Raw genomic sequence first — 23,827 nt, forward strand, 5'->3', positions numbered from 1 at the left:
AAAGAGTGCTTAGCTGGACTCTCCTCTCCAGCTTAGCAGTGGGGCCTCAGCTTAAATGTCAATTTCTTGGGGGAACTTCCTACACCTAGGAGACCATATCAAAAGTCCTCGGTTGTACCATGAAGGGAGAAGAGCAGAGAGTGGAACCCTACCCAGAGAAACAGTGATGCCTGAGATGGAGGCAGAGACGATGATGTGGAGAGATGGAGCAGCTGGGGACTTTAGATCCAGAGAGGGAGAGGAACTGTGTGCTGACGACCGGGCTGGGATGGGGGGAGGGATGGGGGGTGGCGAGGCGCAGAAGGGGCAGGCCCCTTTGGTTGGTTGATGATGCATGGAGGGGATTGTAACCATAGCAATGAAATGATATACGATAAGATGAATGTAAAACTAATGTTCTCTCATGTAAACGATCACATAATTGACACTGAAACGTCCTTGGTTGTAAGTTCTCCTTGCATCTTCTATTTTACACTTTTAGCACTTCATCTATGAAAATGATAAAGAGCTAAAGGTGACTTTACAGTGACTTCTGTAAATTTTTGCTTTCAAGTTTGTGCCCCATTGTAATAAGGCTGACTCAGACAGTATTGTTATGGTCTAAGTAACCAGCATGAATTTTCTTGACTGTGCTCCAACCCAAGAAAACATCCCTACATGAAAGAATTAACAAAAACAATAAAAACAAAAACTAGGAACAAGTCAGGAGCCAGAGGGCTTCTGAGATCAATACCTGATCCACCAGGGATTCACCAAGCTTCTGTTGGCCCTTCCCAAGTAGCACCAAGGCATGTCTGATGGTAATTTTTCACAGAAATGTTGTATCAAAAGCTATCAGCTGTGTGACCAGGCAGAATTCAGTACCAGCGAAGCTTGACAAAGAGATTTTATATTCATATTTATACTGTTTAATGAGAACAGACACCAGAATCTATCAAATAATTGCTCCTTTGTTCTTCAGGGATCCCTAATGGTGTTCGCTGTAGGACCAGCACTGGACTGCTATCCTCAAGGTCAGCAATTCAAACCCATCAACCACGCCAGAGGAGAAACATGAAGCTTTCGGTTCCCATCAAGGTTTAGTCTTTGAAACTCTATAGGGTCACTATGTGTCGGACTTGGCTCTACGGCACTGGGTTTAGGGTTTAGCTTTGTTCTTCATTTAACTTGGGGCTCTTGGGGTGAAGCCAGTGTTTGATCAATGTAGATAGCTAGATGATTATCCATAAGATGTAATGTCAGAACCCCTGACTTCCCAGCTCCTCTCTATTTCATTCACTGATGCCTAAAATTCGTTTTACAGTGGCAAAAAAACTACAGCCATAGTAAATGGGTTACAAAGCCAATAACCCAGGAGAAGGGAGACAAATTTTGAAGTGAGTGTGACCACTATTAGATCATTTCCTGAGTATGAGTCTTACGTGGAAGTGGAAAAGGAGACCGCACTGAGACTGTTAACCTGAAGGAAGACAGAGTAAGGGAAGTGACCTGGGAGTCAGAAAATCTAAGACCAAGACTCTGGAGTCCAGGAATGAGTTGTCCTTGGTGGATAAGATATTTACGCTGTCTAAGGCTGCTTCATCCCTGGAGAATGGTAATGTTTTGAAGCTTTGTTTTGAAGATCAAGTCAGAAAATGTGTGTGAAATTAATTTACTAACTCTCAACTCCAGTGGAATATTAGACATTTGAATTACATCACAAAGGGCACAGAAATAGAAAGTCAGGCAGCAAAGACAAAATTGGCTGGCTCTACAAGCCAGGTCCAGGGCAATAGTCTGTGGGAGACCTTGGCCTGGTAAGTAAATCTGTGGGTGGAAAAGAAGGTTTTCTTAACTGAGACACATGATCAGAGGAGACCTGTGCTCCTGATATTTCCAAGTGTAGCTAAGTAGCAAGAATCAAATGAGGAGCAATCACACATCCAAAACCCAGATCTGTCCTCTCAAGTCACCCCTTGGAGGATCCTGAAGAACTACAGGGACCCTTCCTATTTGTAGATATGTAAACTCTAGTCTTCAGTTTTAGGGGAGGAATTGTCATGAAAACATGTGGAGACCTTCTTCCTTTCTGCCCAAAAGATCTCAGAGGAACCAAAGACTCTGATGAATCCTCCCTTGGTAGCACTATGGGGAAAGTAACAGTTCAAACCCATCCACCAGTCACTCCTAAAACTGACAAGTAGAGTTTACAGGAGTTTTTCAGGGTCTTCCCAGGGCTGAGCCTAGGGTCTACAAGACTGAATTTTGGATGTGTGACTGCTTTTTGTCTGTGTTACTAAGCTATATTTGGAAATATCAGGACGAGGTCTCCTCTGAGCACTGGTCTCAGGTTAAGAAAACCTTTTCCACCCACAAATTAACCAGGGCAAGATAAGAAAAAGATGAGGGAGTCTTCTTCCATAACAATTTAGTCCTAGAAAATCTATATAAGGCTGCTATGAGTCAGAATCGACCCGATGGCAGTGGATTTGGTTTTTGGCCAAAGTCTAGGGTAGTTATTTGGCAGCTGAAGTCATCACCTCTAGTCATTGTGGCTTACTGTTTACATTGCTTAGCAACAACCTGTATCTTTCAATCAACTCAAAACTAAATAAAAACAGAAACACATCAAATATATAAAGGAGTTGGGCATAAATGAGCAGATTCCTAATAGTGAAATGTGATTTATGTTGTTGTTATTAAGTGCTGTCAAGTCACTTCTAACCCATAGTGACCCTGTATAGCGTTTCCGAGGAGCCACTGGTGAGCTTGAACCACTGACCTTGCAGTTCAAATGGCTTTGTGTTCTGGTGCATTAACCCACAGCGACACACCAGGACTCCACTACTGAAAGGCCCTAGAATGTAGTGCCCATAACCTGCTGTTGTTCCAGAAACAATTCCACCCATTGTTCCTCTAGCAGACCCCTGTTAAAATACAATACTCTTGATAAAGGAGCCCATGGCATGCCTGGTCAGGAGTGTGGTGGGCCAAATGAAGATGGTGATTGAAGGAATGGAGGGCAGGTGATGGAGCTCAGAGATCATTGGGAGGAAGAATGAGCCACAATGGTGCTTAGAGTGGGAGGAGAGGAGAGGACCATGAAGGAGACTGTGCACATAAACACTACACTTAGGTTTTTACAATTATCCCAGAATCAGCCCCAATCTTCAGTTCTAAGTAAGCTCTTGGGTAAGTAACTTCAACCTTTGGGACCGGGATAGAATTCAGGTTTATGTGCTGCTTGTTTGGAAACAGCATCATTCTTGTACCAGCAAAACAAGTACAAGCAGGCAACCTGGGCTGAATACTGTGCCTTCAGCGGGGCTGTGCCCTGCTGGGATGAGGCACTGTGTTCACTGAGCATGGCAGAGAAGAAAACTTCTGTTGGGTGACTGGAGGGGTGGAGTAGGAGAGAATGGTACTGTATTGCTGTGCACCACAGAGCACAGAGGAGACTTGGGAGTCCCCCACACTGCCAAGACTTCAGTACAAGCTCCCCTAAAAAGGGCTCAGAAGGAAGTGGGGTGCAAATGATTAAGCACCTGACTGTTCACCAAAAGATTGGTGATTTTACTCCACCCAGGGGTGCCGCAGAAGAAAGGCCTGGCAAGCTTCTGAAGATCACATAGAGTACAGTTTTATTTGGGCACATATGGATTTGGCAATGAATTGGAACTGACTTGATGACAAATGGTTTGGTTTGTTGGCTTGTGGTCTGCCAAACTAATGAGGAATCCTGGTTCTGGCCCCTTGTGGAAATCTGAGTAAGACTATTGGAGCCCTTGGTTCTAATTACTGGGCATTCTCCAGCATAGACTCAGGTTTGTTCAGCCAGTTCAGCCGTGCTGTTCCTTACCTGTCTCCATGTGTGAACATTAGGCTAAGCCTCATCTTTCTCCCGTTTCCTTATATTCTACATTCTCTTGAATCTGGTCCACATCATTTCTCACATAAAATGTCAACACACTCCTAACTGTACTCCAGGCTCCCAAATTTTGAATTACAAGTTAAACAAAGAGCTCAGTTGTAAGGCAGGGCTCTTGGAAATGTCTGCTCAAACCCCATAGTTCAACCAGGAGGAGTCCTCTCAGGCAAGCAGAGCAGAGATGAGTGGGGGGATGGGGGCGGGGAATTGCAAGGAAAGACAGCATACCTGGAAAAGGAGGGCCGCTCCCCTGCATCAAAAGCATCTCTCAGCTGCTTTACCAGGTTGTCCTGGCCAGGCAGGCGGAAGATGCCCTCTTCATTCAGGCCATGCTCCAGGATGAACTCCACACACGTCTCCACCAGGATGGGCACGAGGTGGGGACCGAATTTCTGTTCATAAGCAACAGTCTCATCCAAGCGCTGACCAAACACCACTGGAAAAATAAATCACAGACCAGCGTGACATTCTGACCGCTAACAGGTCAAAGTGCTTTGACTGTTAGCTTATTTTCTCCAACACCTATACCCTTGAAGGCTTTTATGTAATGACAGCCAGTAAGATATGGGAGGCAAATCACCTATAATATTTCCTGGGGCTATAAGTTTGGGTCAGTCTCTTTTAGGCTTTGTCAGCTGATCAAATTTTTACATAGTTAAAGTAATAGTTCATGTTGCTTGAGAACTTGTCCCCCCAAAAAACCCAGTTGCTGTATGGTCAGTTCTGATTCATGGCATCCTCATATGTATCTGAATAAAACTGTGCCCCATAGGGCTTTCCATGGCTGATGATTTGCAAGTAGAGGTACTTCTTGGTTGACTAGAAATACCAACCTCTTGGTTAGTAGTTGACAAGTTAACTGTTTATACCACCCAGAGTCTCAGAGTACTTGTCACATGCTAGGCATTGTCCTAAACACATTGCATCTCTTTTCTCTTTTAATATAGACAACAATGGATTAAGCGCTATGTCTACCATTCACTTGAGACCTTAGAGGCAGCAACGACTTTGCCAAGGACACAGAATTCAAGCCTAGGCAGTAAACGCAAGAGAAAATGAGTTTGCACAGCAGCTGTTTGAATTCTACTTGCTTCAGACGGCACTAAAGCACAATAGTCTATCACCTGGATGTCTCAAACTACATTCAAGCCACTGCAGCATTTAAAATAATTTAGGTTGTTGATTATGTTTGACTATTATAGACATGTGAACATGTTCCTTTGCCTAGCAGAGCTCCCAGATGGTGCATAGTTGTATAGTACATCGGTTTTCAAATGAATTGTTTCATCAATTTAATTAACTAACATGTTGATGGAGGTGCATAGGGTTTTCATTCTTTTGAACTACCTCCTTAGGGCAAATTCCTATTTGTAGAGTTACTGGGTAGACTGACTTGAACATTTTTTATGACTTGATGGCATGCAAATTGCTTTAAAAAAATAGTTTTGCAAATTACACTGCCTGCAGCAAGGTATGTGTAGACCTGCTCCACCCTAGCAGGGTTAGCACTTGGCTCTAAGATTTCCCTGCCCCAACAGTACAACAAGGCTGGTTTAGAAATCAGAGGACAGTAGTTGACTACTCATTCTCCCAGCCAGCCCCTGTGGCCTGCAGGTTCAGGACACAAGGTATGGCCTTCCTGAGGCTCCCCCTTGTCATCAGTACTGCTCTGAGGCAGTTCTCAGAGCTCTTTGGATTCCCCCATGCATGCTTCCCTGTGGCAGAAGCACTTAAGCGCTCAGCTACTAACCAAAAGGTTGGTGATTTGAACCCATCCACCAAGAGGAGCCTCAGAAGAAAGGTTTGGCTATCTGCTTCTAAAAAAGTCACAGCCTGGAAAAGCTTCAAGGAGCACATGTGGGGTCACCATGGTTTGGAATCAACTCAACAACAACTGTCTTAGTTTGGGTCTCTATCTCTCTCTGGTCCCCTTATTAACGTGGGCTCCATCTGTCAAAAGTTTTAACAAGGTCTTGAATCCACTCCCAACATCAGGCTGACATCATCTCTCCCTGGTCACCGCTGCGCTCTCTTCTCTCGAGCCCTTCCTACTACTTACATTTTCTTATCCCCTGATCTAACCAAAAACCTCCCCTCTGTTTTAACAGCCATAATTTCTTGCCCCAATGCTTCAGGAGTGTTTTTCAAATTGTCCCTCAAAGTCCTGAGGACTCCCTACGATCTCCCCTACTTGTCAGACAAAGTGCTGGGAGATAAGAGCACTTGGATGGATAGAGGAGTTACCGAGCAGATGGCCTATAAGACTCCCTACTTTCAACCAGATCTGCTGGGCTGTTGACTGTTATACTTAGTGTATTTCAATAAGACTTTGAATAATTAGATATTTCTGTGGCTAAAGGTTGAAAACTGGGTCTAAAGGATCCTTAGGTTACCATTCAGTCTGGTGCCACTTACCTTTCCAACTTGAGTTCTTGCTGTTTTCCCACCCTAATAGTTCCAAAGCACCCCTTTTTGTTCTCTAGTCTGTTCTTTTCTCCCTTCCTATCTTCTGGAATTCTATTTGTCTTCATTTCATTTCTTTCTGTTCTCATTACTTTCTGTGGCCCTGACTCCTGATTCATGGGGACCCTATGCACAAAGGAAAGAACTACTGCCTGCAAGCAATTATGAGTTGAATCCTTGTGATCCGTAGGGTTCTCAATGGCTAATTTTGGGAAGTAGATCACCAACCAGACCTTTCTGCCTCCTCCATCTTAATCTGGAAGCTCTCCTGAAATCTGTTCTGCATCATAGCAACATGTAAGACTCTACTGACAGACAGATGGTGGCAGTGTATGAGGTACACTGGCTGGGAATTGAACCGGGGTCTCTCACATGGATGGTGAGAATTCCAGCACTGACCCACCACTGCCCCCATTTCTCTTACTTCCTGTTGTTGTTAGTGGCCACCAAGTCAATTCTGACTCGTAGAAATCAAGAAAAACATGAATCTCTTGAGAAGTGGATTCCAATTTGTTATTGTCAAATGCTGTCATATTGGTACCAACTCATAGTGACCCTGGATAGGGTTTTTGAGGAGCAGCTGGTGAGTGTGAACAGCTGACCTTGCAGTCCAGTGCATAAACCCACAGTGCCACACCAGGACTCTGGATTCTAATTTAAGCTATGTGTATTGAGTGACCTGCCATGGGCCAGCAGCAGGACATGTGGAATGGACTAAACAAAGAAAGTGTAAGACCTTATTCCTGCTTCAATAGTTTGCCATTGAGGTACAAAATGAAAATACCACACAAATCAGTTAGAGAATGTCAAGAACTTTATCTGTTTGTCTCTGAAAGGAGCTGGATAGGCTTTTTGCCTCACCAAATTGGAAAGATAAGATTGAAATTATTTTACTTAAATCATAGGCCACATGCCATTTGTAAAATCCTCTTTGAGAGATGTGATGGATTGAATTGTGTCCCCCCAAAATATCTACTGTAAATTCTAACTTCTAAGCCTGTGGTTATAATCCCATTTGGGAAAGGGCTGTCTTTATTATGTTAACAAGATCAGATTAGTGGAGGGTTTTCTTGAGTCAATATGTTTTTTTTTTTTTCTTCTTGTAACTTTTTATTGTGAATTAAGTGAAGATTTATAGAGCAGATCGTCAGTTTTATATCCAACAAATCATATACTTTGTCTCTTCTCAATGATTGTAATCTCTTCCGTGCAACAATAGTTTTCCCACTTCCTCTCTGTGGTTCCTTTTCCATTCCACCCTCCTTCCCAACCCCTCTGAGCCTTGTCTCCACATAAATGTTACCCTTTTGATCTCGAATGGTTGACCATTCTATGGTGAACATATTTCATTAGCATTGTTGCACTCCCATATACCTATCCACCGCATGGTTGAAAACTGGACCATGAGGGTAAGTTCCATTTCAGACCTGAAGGGTGGGTAAGAACCATAGTCTTGGGTTTCTCCAGCCTCTTTCTGACCAGTAAAACCAATCTTTTTTATAATTTTGAGTTTTGTTCCATTTGTGTCAATATCTTTTGAGATATAAAAGAGATAACAGAAGGAAGCAGATATGGGGGAACTGAGAATGCCAAGCCACATGAAGATCTCCCAGAAGCAGAGTTCAAATAGGTAAGAACCTTCCTCCAGAGCCAACAACTACAGCTGGCACTCCGAATTTGGATATCTAACTTGGTATGGCACTGTAGGATCAGCACTGAACCGCGAACCACAAGGTCTGCAGTTCAGACCCACCAGCTGCTCTTAGGAAACCCTATACAGGGGTGGCTATGAGTCAAAACTGACTCCACAGCACTAAATAACAACAACAGCTTCCTATACAGAAGGAAATAGATCAAAGGAGCTACATCTGTTTTCCTCCCACAGATGTAAGAAAAGAAAGCAGCTCAGAGATCAGAAAAACTGAAGGAGCAAGGGAAGCAGGGTTAGATTCATTTCAAATTGTGGGGTGGAGGCATGGCTTCTTAGAGTCAGCTCTTCACCAGTTTGATTCTAGAGTGTGAGGCTGCCATGCTTGAGTGTCTGGAAGGTAGAGCCACCACCCAAAGCTGAAGGACCAGCACTGCCATGCCCAAGGGACAGCGTAATGAGGCTTGCCAGGGTCGAGGGGGTAAATCACTCAGATGGACTAGGAGAATGGGTTCACCTAAAGGCAAACATGAAAGGATAGAAAAAAATACATCAAGCTAATGGCAATGAAAAATGAGCAGGAGTGGCAATATTAATATCTGATCAAATAAACTTTAAGGCAAAAGCCAGTATAAGATACAAACAAGGACTTTATCTCACAATCAAAGGGTCAATTGAACAAAAGGACATAACCATAATAAATATCTATGATCCCAACAAAAGAGCACCAAAATACATAATTTAAACTCTAATAGAATTGAAGAAAGAAAAAGACAACTTTGCAAAAATAGTAGGCTATGTTAACACAGCACTTTCGAAAAAGGACAGAACAACCAAAACGAAACTCAACAAAGGCTTAGGAAAAACAGCACAAGCAATCGACCTGACCTCATAGATGTGTACACAGCAATCAACCCAACAACAGCACAATACATACACATTCTTTTCCAGTGCACATGGAACGTTCTCCGGAATAGACCATGTGTTAAGCTATAAACAAGTCTCAATAAATTAAAAAAAACATCAAAATACTCACAGATCACAATGCTATAAAATCAACAACAGGGACAACAAGTAAAAAAAAAAAAAAAAATACATGGAACCCAAATAACACACTTCTTAAGAGCTACTGAGTAATTGAAGAAATACAAAACTGAATTAAAAAAAATTCCTTGAAGCAAATGAAAACAAAAGCACAACATACCAAAGTCTTTGGTACACAGCAAAAACAGTGCTGAGAGGGCATTTACAACAAGAAATGCACACATCCAAAAAGGAGAAAAATCCCAAATTAACCCATGAAGTCATCTCCAACAATTAGAAAAAAATAAAAACACCAGCAAAGTAAGTCTACAGTCACCAGAAGAAGAGTTAATAAAGATTAGAGCAGAAATAATGAATTAGAAAACAGAAAAACAATAAAAAGAATTAACAAAACAAGAAGTTGGTACTTTGAAAGGATTAATAAAATTGACAAGCTATTGGAAAATCTAACAAAATAAAAAGTGAGAAGAAACAAATAAATATAGATATAAGATGGGTGATGTTACAATAGAACTGATGGAAATAAAGGATAACAGAAAACTATACAGAGTTGTACTCCAACGAATTTGAAAATCTAGGAAACAAATGAACACATTTTTAGAAAACCATGACCTATGAAAACTAACACAGAGTAAAATCGAAAACTTGGAAAGTAATGATTTTTTTTTAGAGAAATATTTACCTTCTTTAGAGTTTTGGAACAAATTTTGTTTGCAGATGATCAAATGCTTTTGTTTATGCTTTTCCATGAGTTGTTTTGGTACCCATCTCACACAAACTTTTCAAAACCCAAGTCTGTAGTGGATTATTTCATAGGCAGAGACACAGCTGACTTGCAAATGATTTGCCACATAATCCACTCTCACTGGTCTATTCGAAAAAATCATTTCATATGCACACTCAATGTTGTTATCAGCCATGCACATGGACAAGAGTTTTAGTATAACCAAAGTGTGGATAATTTTTGACTAAGTTTTGTGTGTGCATGTGTGCTTGTGTATCTATCTATCTATCTATCTATCTATCTATCTATCTATCTATCTATCTATCTATTCCACAAGTATATAAGAGTTTGAAAGAGAAAAAAGAAACACTCTTTAATGGTTGCCAGGGGTCGGAGGCAAGGGTAGACACATGTTAACTTGGTGATTGGAAGGGCAATATACAAGAAGGTGAAGGGTAATATACAAGAAGATGGAGATTGGCAGAGGATGATGAAGACAGGTGGAGACACAGGGAGGTGTACAAATGCTAAAAGGTGTAGATGTAAATAGTGATATATGTACAACCTTGGAGCAACAGTATTCTGTGGGTAGATACATGAACAGAGAAACATGCTGAATGGATATGGGAGGAAGAGTGGAATATATGTATACTAAAACAATGAGTAGCTGAGTCTAGGGGCTCAGTACCATAGTGGCAGGGGACACCATGGTCAATTGACAAAACATAGTCCAAAAAGACAATGTTCTACATCCTACTTTGGTGAGTAACTACTGAAAAGTTCATGAATGGCCATCTAAGGTGCAACTATTGGTCTCTCCATGTATGAAAGAAAGAAGAGTGTTGAGAGTTAAAGATGCTTGGAATCAATTAGCCCAATAGACTAATAGGACACATAAACATTAGTCTCCATGACTCTAAGACCAGAAGAACGAGATGGTGCCCAGCTACCACCCCAACAACTCTAAAAGAGATCACATTAGAAGGCACCAGACAGAGTGGCAGAATTTTTTTTTAATGGGCTTATTCGCAAGATAGAGACCCTTCAGGTCTAAAAGAAGCTCACCCTTAAGGCAAAAATTTCAGCCAAGCAATAGATAGGAATAAAGGGGGGACCACAACACTAGTAAGTTGTTGTATGTTGTTGTACATAAGGTATGCTGCTATGAATGATAGGATGGTCAACCATTCAAAATCAAAGGGGCAACATGTACCTAAGGACAAAGGTGAGAAGGGATAGGAAGGTGGGTGGAATGGAAGTAGGAGTCACACAGGGGAAGTGGATAACTGTCGTTCCATGGAGGGGTTTGCAATCATTGAGATGAAGCAAATGTATGATTTGTTGAATGTAACACTGATGATCTTGTCTGTAAACATTCACTCAATTCACAACAAAAAGTTTTTTTAAAATGTGCTGACTTCATGTCAAATGAAATGTATACATACATATCTATGTATGTATTTTAATGTTTTGATAACTATTTTTACATTGTATACTTGCTAATAATAAACTACATTTTTTGTATACTTGCTAAGAAAAGAGAGAGAGAGATACTAAACAAGCAAACAGAGATGGGGAAGTCAGATGCCAACCCACATGAAGATCACCTAGAAGCAGAAGTTCAAACAGACAAGGACCTTCCTCCAGGGCCAACAGAGAGAGAAGGCCTTCCCCTAGAGTCAGCACTGAAGTCAGACATCAAGCTTCCTAAATTGTGAGAAAATAAGGCTCTGCTTGTTAACGCCGTCCACTTGTGGTATTTCTGTTATAGCAGCGCTAGATAATTAAGACAAGGGATCTTGGTAAAGGACACCACAAAGAGAGAAACAAATGTCTTTCAGATTAGCTAAAACAACTTCAAGAGTCCACTGGACCATAATAGGGAAAGACATCCCAAACATATGGCAATGATGTGCACAGAGAAGAGAGTGTTTTTGATTGTGAGTTCCATTTCAGAGGTGCCAATGGTATCCGTTATATCTTGCAAGTGATTTAGAAGCAAGCACTTTGAGATTTTTTGTTCAGTTCTTTTACTTCCTCATTTCTTCCCATTGTTTTAGCTTATTCCCGTTGTTTTAGCTTATTTAGAGCAAGTTTCAGAGTGTCTTCCGACATTTTTGGATTTTCTTTCTTTCCCGTCTTTTTAATAACCTTTCGCTTTACTGCTGTATGAGGTCCTTGATGTCATCCCAGAACACTTCTGCTCTTTAGTTATTAGTGTTCAATGCATCAAATCTGCTCTTGAGATGATCTCTAAATTCAAGTGGGATATATTCAAGGTCCTACTTTGACTCTCATGAACTTATTTTCATTTTCTCCAGCCTCAGCCTAAACTTGCACATGAGCAATTGATGGTCTTTCTACAGTCTGCCCCTGGCCTTGTTTGGACTGATGATATTGAGCTTCTCTATTGTTTCTCCCCACAGATGTAGTCAATTTAATACCTGTGTATTCCATTTGGTGACATGCATGTGTATAGTTGCCTTTTATGTTATTTAAAAAAGGTATTTGCAATGAATAAGTTGTTAGTCTTGCAAAATTCTATTATGTTATCTCACCATCTTTCTACAACCAAGGCCATATTTCCCAACTACAGATCCTTCCTTTTTGTTTCCAACTTTCCCATTTGAATCACCAGTAATTACTGAGCATTTGATGCATACTTGCTAAGTTTTATACTGAAGAATTAGTAGAATTTTTCAATTTCATTATCACTGGCTTTAGCAGTTGGTGCCTAAATTTGGTTAATAATTGTATTAACTGGTCTTCCTTGTAGGCATATGGATATTATCCTGTTACAGACAGCATTATACTTCAGGATGGATCTTGAAATGCTGATTTTTACAATGAATATGACAGCATTCCTCTTCAATGTGACATTTCTGGCATGGTAAATCTTATGATTGTCTGATTCAAAATGGCCAATACCAGTTCATTTCAGCTCATTAATGCCTAGCATGCCATTCTTTATGTGCTCCATTTCATTTTTTGACGGTTTCCAATTTTCCTAGCCTCATCCTTTGTACATTCCATATTCTGATTATTAATGGATTTTTGCAGCTGTTTCTTCCCATTTTGAGTTGTGCTGTATCAGCAAATGAAGGTGGTAAAAGCTTTGCTCCATTCATGTCATTAAGTTCAACTCTACTTTAAGGATTTTGAGTGCCTTCCAACCTGAGGGGCTTATCTTCCAGCACTATAGTTGACAATGTTCTGTTACTATTCATAAGGTTTCCAGTGGCTAATCATTCAGAATGGTCCACCTCTCCTTCTTATTCTTAGTATGAAAACTCTGCTGAAACCTGCCCAACCTAGGTGACCTTGCTCATATTGAAAATACTGGTGGCATAGCTTCAAGCATCCCAGCAACACACAAGCTATCACAGAATGACAAACTGACAGATGAGTAGTGGATGTGTACATATGTGTGAATGTGTGTTCATATATACATATATATGTACATGTGTGTGTACATATACATACATATATAAATGTGTATGTTGTTGTTGTTACATACCATCTAGTTGGTTCCAACTCATAACAACTCTGTTTAGGGTTTCCAAAGAGCAGCTGGCAGGTCTGAACCACCGACCTTGAAACTCTAACTGACCTTGTAGTACAGCACATTATTCTGCAGTGCCACACCAGGACTCCACATACATACATACATACATATATATTCATACTTATGTATTGATCTAGAAGAATACATATTACCTTAAGTCCAGCAACATGTAAACCTCCACTAACAGATGGTGACTGTACATAAGGTGTATCTGGACTGGAAAGTGAACCCACCAATTCTCTTCACATGCACGTTCAATTTCACCCTTACCCTTCCACCAAATCACTACTTCTCCTGCAGCCTTCCTTGTGGGCAGTAGCATTCAGCCTGTCCATCAGTCAAACACTAGACCCTGTGCTAGGTACTGAAAACACAAAACCACTAATACAAGATAACTGTACTCATCTAGCTCAACTAGCAAACTTGTGAGCCTTGGAATTACCCACAACACCTCTCCTTTCTTCCAAATACACCAGCACAGTCTGAATACTCTTTAAATCTGTTCTCTTCTATATACATAACCTATACATAGACCATGACCATAGATCTTTTTCCTACTGTCTAAACTATTATAGTGGTTTCTTTTACAACTCTTATTTCTTGCAGATTATTTCTACTGAAAGTCACAAAATCATTCTTCAAATATAGACTGAGTATCTGCCACTGGCCAGGCTCTACGGTAGCTAGAAATCAGGAAGAATGGAGCAAGACCTTCGTTCCTGAAAACACACAAGCTAATGCCCTTCTTCCTACTTAACACTTGGGAAACCCTATCTTCTTTAAAGCCTGAGTTCAGGTGTCCTATAGTCAAGGTAGAATTTGGTACTGCTCAGTGCTCATAAAGTGAAGGGCTCCCTGTATTTGCCTCTAATTTATCACTTCTTATGGGAGTTTATGATGACCTTCTAAACATCTCTCTTTAATGTGGTCTTCTTAAAAGCAGACAGCCCGTCTGGCTCATCATCTATTTTGATCCCCTGGCACAGTGCCTGGTACATGATGGACTTATCCTCAGAAGAGTTGTTACCACCTGCTGTCTTGGGTGGTTTTTATTCTCCACCCAGTCTCTCTTCAATGCACTCTGTCTTCCCTGTCCTCCTCCAAATATACTCTTTGTCAAGGAGATCTATGTCCTTTACATATTTTAATGTGTTATTGTTATTAGCTAGCCTGGAGTTGGCCCCCAACTCATGGAGACCACGTGCACATTAGAAAAAAATGCTGCCAGTCCTTCATCATCCCCATGATTGATTGTGGATTGGACTGTTGTGATCATAGGGTTTTCATTGACTAATTTTCTGAAGAGATCACCAGGCTTTTCTTTCTAGTCTGTCTTAATTTGGAAGCTTCACTGAAACCGATTCAACACCATTGCAACACACAAACCTCCACTGACAGACAGGAGATGGCTGTATGTGAGGTGCATCAGTTGGAATCAAATCTGGGTATGCACATGAAAGGCAAGGACCACTGAAGCATGGACCAACTTCTCAGTCTTTATCTTAACTCCTCTATAGGCAGCATTGTTGTTGTTGTTGTTAAATGCCGTCGAGTTGGTTTCGACCCATAGTGACCCTGAATAGGGTTTCCAAGGCTGTACATCTTTACGGGAGCAGATCGCCTCATCTTTCTCCCGCAGAGCAGCTGGTAGTTTCGAACTGCTGGTCTTCTGGTTCGCAGCCCGATTCGTAACCACTACGCTACCAGAGCTCCTTATAGGCAGCATAGGACACAGCAAAGTCACTCCCTCCTTATTGAGATCCTTTTTCACATGGCTTTTGCTATACTACTCTCTCTTGTTCTCCAGTCATCTCACTGACTTCTCCTAGTCAGCCTGTGTCGAGTCCATCTTTTCTCTCGGTTTCTAATTGCTGGAGTGTCCCAGGGTTTCATTTCCCCATTTGCACATACTTTCTGATCATCTCGTGGCTCTGAATATCACCTATATGATGAAGACTCTGAGCTTTACCTTTTTAGCCTGGAAGTCAGTTGAAATACTCACTTAAGAGCCACATCAACAACACCCAAAGATCTAGTGACATGAAGATGAACAGCGCCCCCTCTGACATGAAAGAAAGAGCATCCTTAGTTTTTTAGTTCATATGGGTCTGGCTTTGTCACTCTCTTCATCTCAGATTACATATGAGCTCAGCATCTAAAACATCCCAGGAACTGCCAAGAGTCCATCCTAAATTCTACCTAACTCTGATTTCTGATTCCTCATTACTACTCTTGAATCCTGAAAAAGGCAATGTATGGGAAAAAGATGAAGAGAGAAATCCCAAGGAACCTAGGGACTGGAGGCAATGTAGAAGTCCACACACAGTGGTGTAGGAGGTACTCAAAAACCATATATACACCTTCCCCAAAACATCAAGAGGCAACCCAGGCTCCTACTTCTGTGCCATTTCTTCCAAGGTAAAGCCCAATCCTTCTGATCATTCTACCCTCTGCTGGCAGGAAAGGGTTTAATCAACATATTCATTCATTCAGAAGCGATCATCACTTTGGGCCAGTCACCAGTTGTTGTTGTTGTTGTTAAGTGCCGTCGAGTCAGTTCTGACCCATAGCGACCCTGTACAGGGTTTCCGAGGGTGTAAATCTTTACCGGAGTAGAAAGCCTCATCTTTCTCCCATGGAGCAGCTGGTAGTTTCGAACCGCTGACCCTAAGGTTTGCAGCCCGATTCGTAATCACTACGCTACCACAGCTCCTTATGGAGCTGTAGCAATTCCACCTTAGTAGAAATTCCACCTTAACATTTTAATTAATTTTAATCATTATATATAATTCAATAAATGCAATTATTAACACATCTAATTATTTACGTTTAACTAATTTAGTTAATTCTGTGTCAGGAACTGCCTTAGAAACATTCACATGTGGTATTGTATCTAGCACTCATAAGAACCCTGTGTACTGTTCCCATTTTTCAGGTGAGAAAACTGAGACTCAGATTAAGCAATTTGTCCAAGGTCATACTTGTTTGTCCCATGATTCTATCGCCAACGTTTTAATACCTTTTGTTTAAAGTCAGTGGGATAAAATTGTCCTGGTAAAATTTCAGGCATCATCAGATCTCAAGGGAAGGGTCTATGGGGTGGGCATTCTTGGCGCTTCTTACACAGAGGCCTTTAATGCCAGCCTGTGCCACTTCACCTCTACTTTGTTTATCTCTAGTTCCCAGACCGAAAGCAGAAAGTGCCCCATCATGAGCACCCACAGAAAGGTGAGACCACGTCAGCACAGACACTGGTGTTGGCCAAGTTCTGCCAAGGGTCATCCTCCATCCTTCATTTTTCAAGAAACTTCCTCATAGTTTCTAGAAAATGTCGGGCCCTGAGGCTGGTCTGGAGAAGTGAAAATGGGGGAATCATCTGTCACCTCCTTCCTTGTCCCTAAAATACTCTTGGGTTCAGGTCAATAGCCTCTCCCCAGCCCAGGTCACTAGGAGACTCACCTTCCTGCCCCTCCCCCTGACTGTGCCCACCACTGGTACCTACTTTCAGTTCTAAGAGTACCTCTCCCAACACACATACACATACACACACACACAATTCCTGACAGTAGAGGAAGGGCAGCTTAGGAAAGTATCACTTAAGGGGAAGAATCGAATCACAAAATAAGAAAGAAATACCTTTCTTTCGGTGCTTGGAAGTTTTCTTCCTGAAATCCCAGCAAAAGAGCAGTGCCAGAACAGACAAGCCACAGCCCAGTTCCCAGCGCGGCATCCTGGGAATACGAGGCATGGCGGGGCCGAGGGTTCACAGCCTCTGTTGGCCAGCATTAGGTCTTTCCTCCACCCCACACTGGAAGAACCGTCCTGTCTGCCTCCAGATCAGCACATGATTGTAAATACTCCTTGGTTCCGACTCTGATGCGGAAACCAGGGGATCTGTCAGCACCTGCCTGGACCCTCCCTCCTCCTTCCCACACTACTTCCCCTCCCCACTCACCTTTACACACATGACTCTTGGCTTTTAAAGAGTGAACATAAAGCTGTCAGGGCAGGCAATAAAAATAAGTGCCTCCTTTTACTTAGTACCTAATTGTCAACTGCCATTCAGGGCTACCCTGGAGGTTGGGTTTTTAAAAAAAGAAAATGTATCCCACACACAAGCCTTTACCAGCATTGCTCTATATATCAAAGTGTCTGGCAAGAACACAGGATTTCACTTAGTGCTTATGAAGCCAGCTTGCCTGTCTCTGGAAATGCTTTCAGAGTTGAAAGCAGACCATCAGAAATAGTATTTTGGAGGTGGGTTTTGGGTAGAGTAAGATGATTTCCCCACCCTTTGAGAGGGTCTAGCAAATAGTGCAGTAATCTCAGCTGACATGCCCAGGAGATGTGGATTCTCTGCACTGGCAGGAGCTGGGCTGCCCGGAAGAGCCCTGAGGCAGTCTCACGTGGTCTGTGCAGAGTTCACTCCTCCATGCATTCACAGGCCAGGAATCTAGGACTCATCCTTGATACCACACTCTTCAGCCATATCCATTTCACTCCCACATCCTGGCAGCATTACCTCCGAAATGTACAAGTCTGTACACTTCTCTCCATCTCCACCACCATTAGCTTCATCCATCCTCTTTTGCCCGGACAACTACATGAGTTTCGTATCTGGTTTCCTACCTGCACTCTGATCTGCCACCCGCAAACTCAATCCATCTTTCACATAGCAAACAAAATGATATTTTAATTATAATCAGATTGTCCTACTTATAACCTCTAATGGCTAACTATTGGTCATAGGATAAACACCAACAACCTTAAGGAGACTTAGCTTCACATTTTCTAACATCTCATCCCTTCAGAGTCTGTTGTCTCAGGACTTTTGCACATGCTGCTCCCTCTGACAGAGACTCTGGTCCCCTTTCTCCTTTCTCCACCTAGTCATTCTTTGCTGGTGCTTCCGATATAACTTCATCCTCATTAGCTCAGGACAGCCTTTCCTGACCTTCTTGACAAAGACTTTTTTTCTTGTTCCACATAGAATCATGTGTTTTTTTTCCTCCTGTTACTTTTCACAGCTGTAATTTTATGTTTTTCCTTGTATTGTATTTTTAATTAATTTCTGCCTTTTCTACTAGACTATCAGCTCCTTAAGAGAAGGAACTTTATGTTTTCTTTTTCCCTTTCCTGTCTCTCTGTCTCTCTCACTGATGTATCTCAGTGCTAGCACCAAACTTGGCACATTGTACATGCTCAAAAAATATTTAAGTGAATGAATGAATAATTCTCTATCTGATAGTAGGAGTAAGGGGTGGTGAGTGGACAAAAAAAACAAGTAAAAGTCCTCTTCCTTAATTACAATCTAGCTAGAGAGGAAGAACCAGAAACACTAGGAATGACATGAATCATAAAGACAGCACTCTCCAATGGGCTGGACAGTGCTCTGAGTTGTGAATCATACTCTGAAGAATGCAGAGGACTTAAATGGATGCAAGGATGATAAGAAGCCCAAAGCATATGACAATTCCATATTTGCCTAACCTAACCTAACCTGCTGCCTTTGAGTTCATTGTGACTCACAATGGCCTTATAAAATAGAGTAGAATTGCTCACATGTTTTCTGAGGTTATAACTCTTTAGGGAAGTACACTGTCACACCTTTCTTCTATGGGGTGGCTGGTGGCTTTGAACCACTGACCTTTCAGCTCACGGTCAAGCACCTCACCACTGCACCACCAAGGTTCCTACCAAACGTTCAGTACTGGCAAACACACGAAAAGATAGGACCTGTGTCAGAGCTTTGCAATCTAGTTGGACAGAGCACAACTTTGTACAATTTAAGGCAGCTTTTAATGTGCGCAGCAATGGCCGGAGGAAAACATTTAGATGACCAGTTTCCAGAGGAAGAAGAAAAGAGCAAGTCCTGACTGAGCAACAATTTGCAATTTGGCCTGCCTGCTTCTTGTGGAGATCGCGAGAAGACACGGTCTTTCAATAAATGGAGGCTTGCGTTGGACAGGTAATTAGCCTGGGAACAAGTTGACAGAAATCAAGATGTGAATGCTTCATTCCTTTTTATTTAATCAGAAAACCTGGAATTTCTTAGGAAAAGAGTTAGTGTCACCTTTCCATTCAGGTCCTTAGAAGAGGGTTAGGAGTGGAATGTGGAACCCTATCCAGAGAAGCAGTGATACCAGAGATGGAGACAGAGATAAGAGCATGGAGAGAGCGAGCAGCTGAGGACTCTAGACTCATGGAAAGAGAAAGGCTGTGTGCTGGCAGCCAGGAGGCAGGCTTGCAGAATGTGCCCTTGGGTTGTTTAAATGATTATATATTCCTGAGTGTTTTTTTGTACCTCCTCCTCCCCTAAAAAAAAATAAATAAATAACAGAGGGAATAGAAGCAAATACTATTGAGTGATAATGCATGGAGGAGTTTGTAATCATTGCAGTGAAATGATGAGCATACAACTGATGTTCCCCCATGTAATAAACTACCACTCATTTCACAATTAAAACTTAAAAAAAAATTTATGAGAAGAGGCTTAGGACAAATCGGTAAATGAACCAGCTGGGAAGGAAAAGGCTGACACACTGAAGTGTTCATCAGGAGAGGGACTTTCAGACCACCACAAGTTGGAGGACCTAAGTATCTTCAGTCGAGAGAGGCAAGGAGCCAATAAGGAAACTGGGACCAAGAACAGACCTCAACTCTGAAGAATTGGCACCAGAGTGACTTTGAAATACTGGTATTCAAAACATGAGATCTACAATTGGGCTATAGAGGTCTGAAAAGCTGCAATTGTAGACAAAATTATTTACACCTATGCATTATTTTCTTCTGGGGAGTGTTATTAGAGCTTTTATCAGATTCTTTAAAGGGTTTTATGAGCCATAAAGAATTTTTAGGACCTCTTTTTACACTAAAGCTTGCCATGAGCAAGGTTGGAGGAAGACCATTCCAGAGGAAGCTGCCTATTTCCTGGATAATTTCTCAGATAGCTGGTTGTTATTTATCAGAGAAATGTCTAGGAGAACAGAACATAGCTCTGGGAAGAGTGGGCCATTCTCTCTATGAAGACTTATTGAACTCTTGCTACGTGCTAGGCATTGTTTAAGTTTTGGGGATATAACACTGAACAAAACAGAAAACAAACAAACAAACAAACAAAAAACAACCTACTGCCATGTATGGTGAGGCTTTCATTCTAGTGAAAAGAGAACAGCAATAAAGAAAACAAAATGAGTAAACCATTTAGCATGCTAGAAGAGGGTCAATATTCAGGAGAAAAAATGAGTGGAAAAGAGGAATTGACATTTTGAGACCAGGATGGGGAAGGGGTTCACTGTTAAACAGAAGGGCCAAGAGAAGTCTCATTAAGCAAAGATGTAAAGGGAGCAAGGAATCAAACCAGGCAGCTGTATGGGGAAACAGAACTCCAGGCAGAAAAAACAGTAATTGCAGGGTCCCTGAGGCGGAAACATGCCTATCATGCTTGAGGAAGGGCCAGGAGGCCAGAATGAAGTGAGGTAAGAGAAGGTTGTAAAACACAAGGTCAGAGGTAATGGGGGTAGGGGTGGGGAGTCAGAAGCGAATAGGATTTTGTACAGGGCCACTAAAAGGTTTTTGAGTGTTACTCTGATTGAGAAGAAAAGTTATTAGAGAGTGTTGAGCAGAGAAGGGTTTGAAATATTTGACTTGTTGTTCAGTGCTGTTGAGTTGGTTCCGACTCATACTGACCCTGTATCAGGTTTTCAAGGAGTGGTAGTGTGTATGAACCTCAAACCTTGTTAGTAGTCCAGTGCTTATCCTATAGTGCCATGCCAAGACTTAGATTTAACAGAATTATTCTGGTTGCTGTGCTGAAAACAGATTGCCAGAGGACACAGTGAAGGCCTGCAGGTTAATCCAGAAGCAATGTAATCTGAATAAGAAAGGATGGCACCTGGGTCAGGGTGGTAGCAGCAAAGGTGGTGTGAAGGAGGCAGTTTTAGGTGAGCAATGCCACGGAGAGCTTCACGTGGGACTGGAAGGTTGCAGCAGTGATCTATCTCCGTGATTTTACAATGTGGGAGGCAGACTGCTATTGGAAGCCCTTTTTAAATGAATGGTAGTATGCCTGGTGTGGCGCTGTGGGTTAAGGCACTAGACTGCAAAGTCAGTTTGAACTGCAAGGTTGCTGGTTCAAGCTCACCAGTCACTCCTTGGAAACCCTCGAGAGGGTTGCTATGGGTCAGAACCAGGACCTAAGTCTCCTGACTTACAAGCAATATCGGACGTGGACTGGACTCTCTGTGGTCTTGCAGCATCTTCTTGTCCTGGGATCTATGATTCTGGTTTGATGAGAGGTTTTAAAAACATGTAAAGTTCCACACAAGAGCCAAACCCTGCTGTTTGTGTATGCTGCAGGAAAATGAATATGTGCACTCTGGTTTCCTTTCCCCTGGACTCTCTGCTGACAGTAGGCTTTATGCCTGACTTTCTTCTCCAGGAGGTGCTCTTGGGGCAGAGTGAGGGAGAAATCCCCAAGCGCATTACAACAGAGTACAGAAAGGGCTTGGTCAGGCACTTTTGAGGGCCCCAGTCTAGGTGAAACTGTAGATGCAGCATTTTGATTCAGAGTTTATGTATAATCTGGCAAAGTCAACAACCCTTGTCAATGCAGGCAGCCTGGAGAGCTGTCAGTGGGAAGCTTGTGTGTTGCAACGATGCTGAACAGGTTTCAACCCAGCTTCAAGACTGAGACAGACTCTAAGAAGAAAGGCTTGGAGATCTACTTCTGAAGATCAGTCAATGAGATCAGAACCCAATCTGCAATCAATCATGGCGCAAGAGCAGGCAGGGTTTTGCTATGTTGTATACAGGATTTCCATGGATCGGGGCTGACCCAATGACATTTAACAACAACAGGGAAAGCAGAGAGTTTCTAAGAGGCTCATATCTCATAATCAAGATGTCTTGGTTATCTAGTACTTGTTCTTGTTGTTGTTGTTATGTGCCGTGAAGTCAGTTCCAACTCATAGCTAGCTACCCTGTACAGGGTTTCTGAAGCTGTAAAGCTTTACGGGAGCAGAAAGCCTCATCTTTCTCCTGCAGAACTACTGGTAATTTTGAACTGCTGACCATGAGATTAGCAGCCCAATTCGTAACCACTACACTATAACAGAAATACCAAAAATGGGTGGCTTTAACAGATAGCAACGTGTTCTCTTAAAGTTTTGGAGGCTAGATGGCTAGGTTTAGGGAGCCAGCTCTAGGGGAGGGCTGTATGGGAAGGTCCTTTCAACATCTGTGGCCCAATGACCCTTGGAGATCTGCATGTGCGTTTGCATCAATCTAGGAGGCTCTCAGCACAGAGTCTGGGTCTTCTTTCTTGGTAGTAGTCTGTCTTTCCTCTCTCCTCACTTCCTTCCTTTTATCTCATGTAAGATAAAAAAAGGATGCAGGCCACACCCCAGGAATACTCCCCTTACTGGGCTGTGTCTTTTTAAGGGTGTTGCCTCCCTGGTGATGCAGTGCATTATACATTAGAATGCTAATGCAAAATTGGCAGTTCTAATCCACCAACCACTCTGTGAAAAAGTGAGGCTGTGTGTTCCCATAAACAGTTACAGTCTCAAAAATCATAAGGAACAGCTTTACTCTGTCTTATAGTTACTTGGAGTCCTGGTGTGCTGCTAGTGGGTTAATGCACTGGACTGTACAGTCACTTTGAACCATAAGGTTGGCGGTTCAAGCTCTCCAGTCTCTCCTCGGAAACCCTATACAGGGTCACTATGGGTCAGAATCACCTAGACAGCACTTCATAACAACAACATCAGGTTACTATGAGTCAGAATGGACTCTATAATGACAAGGTTTATCCCACCCTAATCCCCTCACTGTGGTGACTTGATGTGGCACTGTAAGATAAGTGCTGGACTGCTAATCTAAATGACAGTGGCTCAAACCCACCAGCCACTCCTTAGAAACCAAAGGAATGGGATGAATATGAGTCAGAACTGACCGGATGGCACTAAACAGCAACAACAATTCCCATACAACTGGTTCACTGATCACATTAAATCACATCATGGAGGATTAGTCTATCATTATACAACTGCTGAATTCGATTGTGTGGACCATGACAAGCTATGGCTAACAATGCAAAGTATGAGTATTCCTGAACACTTAATTGTGCTCCTGAGAAAGCTGTACATGGACCAAGAGGCAGTTGTTTGAACAGAACATGGGAATACTGAAAGGTTTAAAATTAAGAAAGGTGTGCAACAGGGTTGTATTCTTTCACCATACTTATTCAACCTATATGCTGAGCAAATAATCCAAGAAGCTAGGTTCTATGAAGAAAAACGTGGCCTCAGGATTGGAGGAAGATTAATTTACAACTTGCGATATGCAGATGATACAACCTTACTTGCTGAAAGTAAAGAGAACTTAAAAATTTACTGATGAAGATCAAAGAGCACAGCCTTTGCTATGGATTACATCTCAATGTAAAGAAAACAAAAATCCTCACCACTGGATCAG

The 23,827-nt window shown here is 42.1% G+C and overlaps 1 protein-coding gene across 1 annotated transcript in view; it reads right to left on the reverse strand.

Annotated features, from left to right (window-relative positions):
- Positions 1 to 23,827, reverse strand: part of ARHGAP25 (Rho GTPase activating protein 25) — a 66,381-nt gene that overhangs the window by 22,534 nt on the left and 20,020 nt on the right. Inside the window, 1 exon segment of the mRNA XM_006862937.1 lies at positions 4,136 to 4,343. Within this exon segment, the coding sequence (XP_006862999.1) occupies positions 4,136 to 4,343 (208 nt within the window).

The sequence above is a fragment of the Chrysochloris asiatica genome, unplaced genomic scaffold (genome assembly GCF_000296735.1).
Source record: "Chrysochloris asiatica unplaced genomic scaffold, ChrAsi1.0 scaffold00052, whole genome shotgun sequence".
Taxonomy (NCBI): Eukaryota; Metazoa; Chordata; class Mammalia; order Afrosoricida; family Chrysochloridae; genus Chrysochloris; species Chrysochloris asiatica.